At 37.4% G+C, this 9011-nt stretch overlaps 1 protein-coding gene across 1 annotated transcript in view; it reads right to left on the minus strand.

Moving 5' to 3' along the window:
- The window catches only part of LOC127661127 (collagen alpha-1(XIX) chain-like), a 180886-nt gene extending 172178 nt beyond the window's left edge, over nucleotides 1-8708 (minus strand). Inside the window, exons 1-4 of the mRNA XM_052151705.1 lie at nucleotides 8571-8708; nucleotides 6686-6810; nucleotides 4725-4796; nucleotides 3250-3349 (exon numbers count right to left, since the gene is read on the minus strand). Coding sequence (XP_052007665.1) covers nucleotides 3250-3349; nucleotides 4725-4796; nucleotides 6686-6810; nucleotides 8571-8572 — 299 coding nt within the window. The 5' untranslated portion in view covers nucleotides 8573-8708. The remainder of the gene's footprint in view (nucleotides 1-3249; nucleotides 3350-4724; nucleotides 4797-6685; nucleotides 6811-8570) is intronic.
- Between the last annotated feature and the right edge of the window lie 303 nt (nucleotides 8709-9011).

Below are 9011 nucleotides of genomic sequence, written 5' to 3' on the forward strand. Positions count from 1 at the left end.
CAATGGATTGCCATGATGACGCTACATTGGTAAATTCTATAGCCATGTATAATCACACTAAAAGTAGTGTAGTGGACTGGTAGTGGACTGAATGAATGCTTAAGCAGTAATCCTACTATGGCTACAGCCCACTTTCCAACATCTGCCTTTCAGCAAATCAGTTAGAACTACTAGGCGATGGCCCAATCACTTATAGTACTAAATATTCATAAGCAATGCTGATAAGTTTAATATTGTGTCCCCTCCCCACATTTCAGATTGTTCTTAAGCCCCTGACATCTCGTAAAAACAAATACCAATAAAGCAATTAAGCAGAGTCGTCTGTGAAACAACTAATGGAACATTGTCTGGGAGAGTGGAGCCTTCCCTCTCCATGTGACTGTCATAACTGGACAACAGGGCAGGTTATATTTCCTGCAAGTAAAGTGAGAAATGTTTGGAGGCCCCCCCCCCGACACTTCCAGCTGACTAACAGCATCACCTGTCAGAGTCCAGCTTAATTGAGGTCTGCTAGAGAACTGTGTGCATGTTTGTGGGGGTCGGAGTAGACAACTTGGCATTCTCATTCCCCAGGACCCTGTTCCACCTCCAGCCAAGGAGAGTCATATTCAGCCAGTGCTTGGCTTGTGCTCAGTTGGGAATTGTTATCAGAACCAGCCAATTTTTCCGCTGACTTGTCAACCGTACGTTGACGTAATTCATTACATTATTACGTAACTTGGCACTAGCACATAACAGTCTCAAAATGGATAGTACATCCCATTCTGTCATTATTCACTCACCTGTATTACTTCCTTTCTTCCATTAAACACAAAAGGAGATGTTAGGCAGAATGTTCGCCTCAGTCACCATTCACTTTCATTAATTATTTTTCCAGCAATGAAAGTGAATTGTATCGGAGTCTAACATTCTGCCTTAAACCCTGTGTGTTCAATGAAAGAAAGACAGACATACAGGTTTTGAAACAACATAAGACTGACTACATGGTTACAGAATTTTGATACTATCCCTTTAAGAGCCTCACAAGCTTTTAAAAACATTTTATCAAAACATTTTAATTAGCTGTCTTTATGATTTTCTAATCTATTTGATGCAACCATCAAAAGTGAAAACAAATACAAATCATATAAATCAATCTACACATGCAATTTGTAAATTAATTTGTTTTAAGATATTTTAACATCCAAAATAATAGAATTTTACCATCTTTGTCATCATGAGCTGGTTTTGATTCAACAGTCAGAATCTATTTAAATATATAACACATAGAATTCATTGCAATTAAAGAGATAGTTCACCAAAAATGAAAATTGTCATCGTATTCTCACCCGTAGGATTTTCAGTTTTTTTATGATTTTCAGAAAGTTAGCCTCACTGACCCCCATCACAGGGGTCAGGTCCAAGAAAGGATTACATTGAGTAAATTATTAATCAAAATGTACATTTTTGGGGATCCATCTCTTTATTTCATATATGATATATGTAAATAAAACCATTTTATTTTAGGTGGATGGAGAAAATAAACTGCACCTTGTCTGTAGTGGAATCACACAGAATGTTTTCACCGGCACCCTGCCGGAGGAAAAGGGGCAACAGTTGGCCCCTAACGGCCAGTCTGAGCAGCAAAGAGAGGGCCTCACAGCAGGCCGCTGACCACCAAGAGTTAGATAGAGCAACAGATCGCAAATCATTTGACCTACGGCCCCTTCAGGGTCCCAGGGAGAAAACAGTGTGTCTACAGTTGTAAAAAGAAATGCTAAAAATATCCCTCCTTTCCCTGTGCAGATGACCGGTGTTATTTTTCACAGTAAAAAAGTGTAGGGGAACAAGAGAGGTCCACCGAGTGCTAACTCTCTGTGGCCAAACCAGCAGGTGTGCTTAAAATAACAGAATAATCAATTATACTGAACCAAAGACCATGATAAAAAAACATAATTAATAAAGAAACAAATGACCTACAAACAATGCACAGGTTTAATCCCCAATCCACAGTGGCTCCAAATTATTGGACATTATTTATTATTTTATTTTTAAATTATTCTTCCACACATGTCTGTGTTTTTTGGAGAGTGAAAAAAAAGTGTCCCACAGAAGAGAAAAAGTCATCCAGGTTTGGAACAGCATGAGGGTGAGTAAATAATAACAACATTTTTGACTGAACCATCCCTTTAAATACATATTAAACATCTATCAGCATCACAGAACCCTTCTTTGGGATGTGGCGTCACACTTGAGGTGTAAGAGTGATTTTAAAACAATTAATATACAGGACATGATTCCATATTACTGCTTGATTTCTCTACTACACGGCACTGAACTGCAGTAAAATTTCTGTCTCCTTGGTTAGACCCACTGCCCACGATCTGCAAATTAATTCTGTCCAAATTATTCAACATGTCTCACGGCTGACCTCACAGTTTATCCTTATTAGCCAATGCAAGGGGAACAATCTCAGCGAGCTCATAATAGTTGGGTCTTCACACGTCAAAACGGCATTGAAAGTGAGCGCAACTTCTCCCTGTTTTTTTTATTTGTTTGTTTTTTCGGATACCACCTTACGTGAAAGTAAGCTTACAGTGTTGAACCAACATAAGGGTGAGTAAATCATGAAAGAAATGTATTTCCAGGTTGAAATAGCCCTTTAACAACCAACCTTATTTTGCTCATAAACCTCTGAAAATACATCCATAGGACATTCCCATTAGAAACCATGGCAAATTAGCCTTCCGGCTTTGTCTACAACTTGACGTCATGACTGAACATCTCTATAACAGCCTGGATGGCATAATTTCAAATTGTGCATGGTGTAAGCTCACACAAACCACTCTGATTGGCTGCTTGAGATAAATGCTGTTGTACAGCTATGCATCCTGTGCTCTGTCCCACACTGGCCTCACTGAGATTTATATGAGAAGCTGTCAGAATGGCTGAAGTAAAGCTTCTAAAACACGCAACATATGGATGTGGGCATTAATTCTAACTACCATAATAACGTACTCATCACAGTATTGATTCTGCAAGGAACTGTCCTACTTTCTACACTCCAGATGGCAGAAGGTTCTGCACATCGTTGATCACGTCAAAGCTACGTAAACATCTTCGTGGATATGCACATTTGCTGCTATAACTTTTTGGACTTTGCTGTCACAGATAGCTCGACATTGTTTTCAGACAAAACAATCCTTGGACAGTTGTGTTAGCAAAGAAATGGCACGATATCAAAACCAAATCAACGTTTGTAGCACTTACTCTGTGGGTTTGAAGAGGGGTTTACTCCCCAGTCTAAACAACGACCTGTCGTCCATCACCGGGCCTTTTCGAAGAAAGAATTTCTCGGCTAAATCAAATCCTGTAAACGAAAGAAAAAGAAAAGAAAAACATGCCTGTGTTAGATCCATGCTAAACAAATTTCAGTCAATTTTGTCATATACAAACTGCCGAATGCACATCTGGTCGCTTCCAAGATAAAATTACAATGTTTACAAGGCAGCACTGTGTTGATATTCCTCAAACATTCTGAAACATTCAGGAAGTTTACCAAAGCGAAATTTCTGCAATTAAAACTGCATATTCATTTAGCGTATAGACTCCATTCAAAAATGTATAATGTACATGATTTCAATCTTTCTTGTGCTATACGTTTTTGTTATTAGTTTGTTGGCGCATTTGAGTTGAAAATGATTATGAATATATAAGAGAAAATGTATATCTTAGGTCCGGCCAAGTTTTTCATAATTTTTAACAGAGAGTATTTAGTAGAGATGGGCCACTTCTATTAAAATGATTAGGAGAAATTTGATTGGCCAATGGTCAACTGATGTTGAAAGGAAGTCCCGCCTTACAAGTAAAAGTGCAAATAACCTTTTAGATACAGACATTGCCTGCCAATTAACTCGAGAACCCACATGCGCATTAGCCTTACAAGTGGAAACATTTAGCTTTTCATCGTAATCTGAGGTAAAGAAGCAAAAAGTATTATACCAGGTTTTTCAAAATATTTATTTAAAATATGTTCTCTGATCTTAATCTTGACCAACCATTTTGGAGATTTTGGTCTTTCCCCATTCGAGAAGATAGGAGCTGCACTTGTATGCAGTTTGTTTACAGAGAAAAATAGCTGCCCAAGAGCGTTCCAAAGATGGCCGCCAGTGGACTGACTTGCTAAAAATCCTTTGTTTTTAATCACCTTTTTGCCTTCACTAGTTTCTTTTAAATCATCCATGTAGTCTCTTAATTAATTAGACATATAATAAAATAACTTGCAAAATGTTGTTTAAAATAGTTTTAGATGGTGTATGTCAATTTTCTAAAATCATTTGCATACTGAAATGTGATTGGTCTTTTTTCCTGCATGTATTTGCATATTACACTGTGGTTAGTCTTTTCTTTCTTGCATCTATTTAATCATTTATAGTCACATTTACACTGCACAGTGGCTGTGTTACTGCTGTTTGAAAACAACATGCATGCTAAGTGTCATGACAACAACAAAGTAGCTAAACCCTAAACTCACCGTAAACTTTAACACTATTCTTATGCTGCCTTGCAATCTCTGGCATTCCCTTTAGGAAATGCAAATCTATTTGTATAAACCGCTCTGTCAGTTCCAGTCATGCGCAACATTATTGATGTTTTAAACAGTCAGTTGGATGTTTTACAGTGCTGCATTTGGGAAATATGTGGTATAGATATAGACCAAAGATACAGTATTTATTTTATTGTACCTGTTAATTCTCGGTGAATGCTCAAACTGGTCTGCCATTTGTCCTCCAGCTTTAAGGGTGGACATGAATGATCTGCAGAAGAGAATATGAATTTAATGCTGAAAACAGAAATGTTTTGGCATATAAAACCTCCAGTGAATATTTTACCTCCAGTTAATAGGTTTATTAATAATAAGTCCATTTCTGTATAGGCACATACCTTACATTCTTGGCAACAACAAAGTGATTAAAAATGTCCATTGTTATTGCCCAGTATAATGATACAGTACACTTAACACACGTTAACCTTGACAACATGACCCAACAGCAGAGCATGTTGTCACACTATACAGCTGTTACAATGTGAACCTGCCATTAAATGGAATATTGTAGGGCTTTTCAGCAAAATATAAACAGTAAAACAATTCTGACCCACAAAATTATCCTTTTACAAGCAAAAATTAAAAGGTAATGTACAAAAATATCAAACCACTGCTTTGGCTGACAAATATAACACAAAATTACAACATATCAGACATGTGACAACTTGCTCCGAAAAATGTGACAACTTGTCCCGACATGACATTTAACAAAAATAGCCTTGTCCTGAGAAACGGTTCAACCTTTCAGTTAAATCCTACCATCATTACAGTACGTGCAAATAGTTGACTGTTTTCTTAATATATCCCAGTGTGGTTTTATTGTGTTCACTTGTTCACCTAATAGCTAGTATATAACAATATTCATTGGGAGTATATAATTCACAAACACAAAAAAGAAACCAACATGCAAAAACACTGCTAGAGCAAACAAGCATTTGTGCGACTTTTGACTCAAAACCTAACTGTTACAGAGACAGAGACCTTGTGACAACTAGCCCGGTCTCCCCTACATGACATCCGCAGCCTGATATTGCAGAATGATTAATTCAACTTCATCAACATCAACAAATATACTAAATGCAAATGACAACATAGGCGTAAACGAAAATATGCACAAACGTTCATGCAACTCACACAATCATGCAAATAAACATATCTAGATTCACACACATGTACACGCAAAACACTGCTTTACCCAGAAAGCCCTAAAATCAGCACATCTGCCTGGCGAACTGTCGACTCTTAAGGAAAAGAGACCCATGCTGTAAATCCTCTCTTAATCTCTTCCTGGCTGTCACGCTCACACACTTTATATTACTGAAGAGATACAATTCACTCAGCTGGCAAAAATTTTACTTGGCTGTCCTCTTGTTCATGGGACCCTCATTCATGGGCATTTACACTGTGCAAGAATATTCCTTAATCACATGAGGTTAATCTGAATGGGGCCAATAAAGCAATTCTATCAGACACACAACACCATAGCGGATGTGTCCTAGTGACCTCACACTAATGCCACCCAGTTCAAGGGCTTCACGCTATTTCCTTACAGCCTCAAACAGCAGTGCAAGAGTCCCTACTTTTTAAAGTAAAGCAAGCCATCTTTCATCACAAACATGCGTACAAGAAGTCCAAACAAGAGAGCTGAAACACAGAGTCAATTAAGGGTGACGACAACACCGCTATGCGTGATGGAAATCTTGAACACCAAGGCAATGAAGTCACCTTTGACCTCTTGTGTAGAGGAGCTGAACAAGGCTTAAACAACTGACATGTGAGAAACATTTGCAGGTTGTCAGTTTTTGGCGTCACACAGCGAAAACGCAAAAGAAACCAATTGCAAACATTTCTAATTGCTTCTAATCAAAACTTTTGTAAACAGAAGTGAATATGGGTGCTTTCACAATATGGTTCATGTTTGGTATGAAAACAGTCTGTCATAAATCGTGAAAGTGACTACTATTAATGACATACAATTTGCATGTTTGCCAGGTTGGGACCAAGCAATGGAACCAAGTGTGAAAACAGCATAAACGTGGTGTGTATCTCAACGTGTCTTTCATTGGTCCAGACCTCTTGGTGACAACATATAGCACATACCTAGTCTCTCATTCACTGCCATTCCTAAAGTAAAAGGAATGGTATTTACGATCCACAGGAAAACGGTCCATCTGAGCAAATGAATCATGTCTTCTTTGGCACATGAGAAAGGGCCTCTTGAAAACCTAGAAATAGAAAACAACGTCACTTTTCAAAGGTCTTTGATGCTTTTCTGGGTAACCTGATACCACTTGTTACTGTCCTTACAGCAATGGATTGCTTTCGCCCAATTTTAGCTTCATTTTTGGGGACATTAAATGACATTTAACATTATTAATCACAATCCAGTTGATTTGAAATATTCTGTAAATATTCAGTTTACTCTTTACAAATGGATAAACAACTGAGTTAAACTAGTCAGCCTTTATAAAGTTAAGTGTCCCACTTTCAAGTCCAATATTCAAGGTCAACCGATATCAAATGCCAACATAATTAGAAGAACTACTCTGATAGAATACACAGGAGCAGATCATGTTTTGTGAAATTTGTCTAGCACTTCAATTATTTGGTGATACGTTTTAACACAAAATGTCAAGCGTGACATTTCACTCCTCAGAATAAACTCCAAGCCCGAGTAAGTTACCAGCATGAGGTGCTTCTGAGGAACCAGCGCCAGATTCCTGTAAACCAATATGATCCGTTACCCACCACGGACTGTTGTTATTGAGCTCTTAAGTAACAGGGCAAACAAATTGGGATAAATAAATAAGCACTTGTGCATGCACCATTGGATCACATGCAGTTTGTAGCCTGCAATCATTTATGCAAAAGTGCAGTAAAGTGGTTTGTTGTGAACATGTACCTCAAGTTCAAATTTAAACATTTTAACCCACCCCCCCTTACATGATCACCATTTGAAACTATGAAAAATGTAGAATGGGTTGTTGACATGACATCAAGCAGTTACAGTAGTGTCCTGCAGTGTGACAAGTAATATTTCATCAACTCTGAGCAACATATTTCTGATCCTTGTATCATACATGCTTATTAAATGACAAACTTCATGGAATATTTGTACTTCTAAAAACATTTTGAGAGAGGAATATTTAAATGTAGGACTACTTCAAAAAAGTGATTCAAAATTGTGAAACACTTAGTCTAAAAGGAATGGCAACAGTCACCGCACCTAAAATTGTCACTTTCCTTTATATATTCTTTCAAATTTTGGCCTAAAATCTTGATGTTGGGGAAGTTCAACATGAAGTTCATGACGTGACAAAATGTGTGCTTTGTCAACATTTCATGTCCTACAAACACAGCAACCTAAATTAAGGAAATAGTGAATAATAATGATCAAATATAATATAATTTAATATAACAACATAAATTCGACTGAAACTAAAGCATGAGTCTGGTTTGTAGTATCTGTTATATAACAGCATATTAAGACATTCATTAATATAATAGTGACAAATAATTACGTGCATTTCAATCCTGTTACTAAATAATAAAATAAATAATAATATCTCCCATCCGAGACAGTGAAACTTAGATTTCCAGATAGTTTCTTTAAACTGCAATCAAATTGACTCCCAAAACAAAAAAAGAATCGACTCATTAGAGTGTGTGTTTTGCGCATCTGACTAAAAATAACAGGCTAAAATTTGTCATGTGCATGTTCAAAAACAAATATGTCATGCAATTTCTCTGCGTAACGGAATGATAATAAATCAGCAATGCTGAACGTTGCCTCTCTCTCCTTCAAGCACACGGTGACCGAAAGCAAAGACTCACAGTTGTGTGCTCTACTCAACTGACATCAAAGCGATCACTTAAACATTATCATTTATAGATCACACCGGAGACATACTTTGCAATAACCAATAAAGTCATATACCACCCCAGAAAAGGCATGAAGCAAAGCGGATGAACATAGGCTACTTACATTTGCTGATGAAGTTTATTATTCCAACGCAAACACACACAGAAAGAAAATCCTGTTTGGACAATTAGCGCATTTTGGACAGCTGTGGTTCCAAAGCACACTTGCAAATAAAAAGTGAGAATGAAACCTCGTGCAGGAACCGTGTCCTTATTTGTCGCACTGCCTGACCCTCCCACCCACTCATTAGAGCGACCACAACACGTGAGGACGGACAGGACACTCACAGAGAGGGGCTTCCTATGGAACACACTTAAGGGTAAACGGTACATGGCAAAGAAATATGGACATTAACTTTTTTCTCTCCATCAAAGACATTAGGTAAATATTTGCATGAATGTATAAGTGTATACATTCATGTGTATATATATATACACATTTTTTTATTATTATTATTTTAGTTGAATTAAGACACTCTTGTCATGTCCAATGCCCTTTCATCAA

This window comes from Xyrauchen texanus, chromosome 20 (assembly GCF_025860055.1).
Source record: "Xyrauchen texanus isolate HMW12.3.18 chromosome 20, RBS_HiC_50CHRs, whole genome shotgun sequence".
NCBI lineage: Eukaryota > Metazoa > Chordata > Actinopteri > Cypriniformes > Catostomidae > Xyrauchen > Xyrauchen texanus.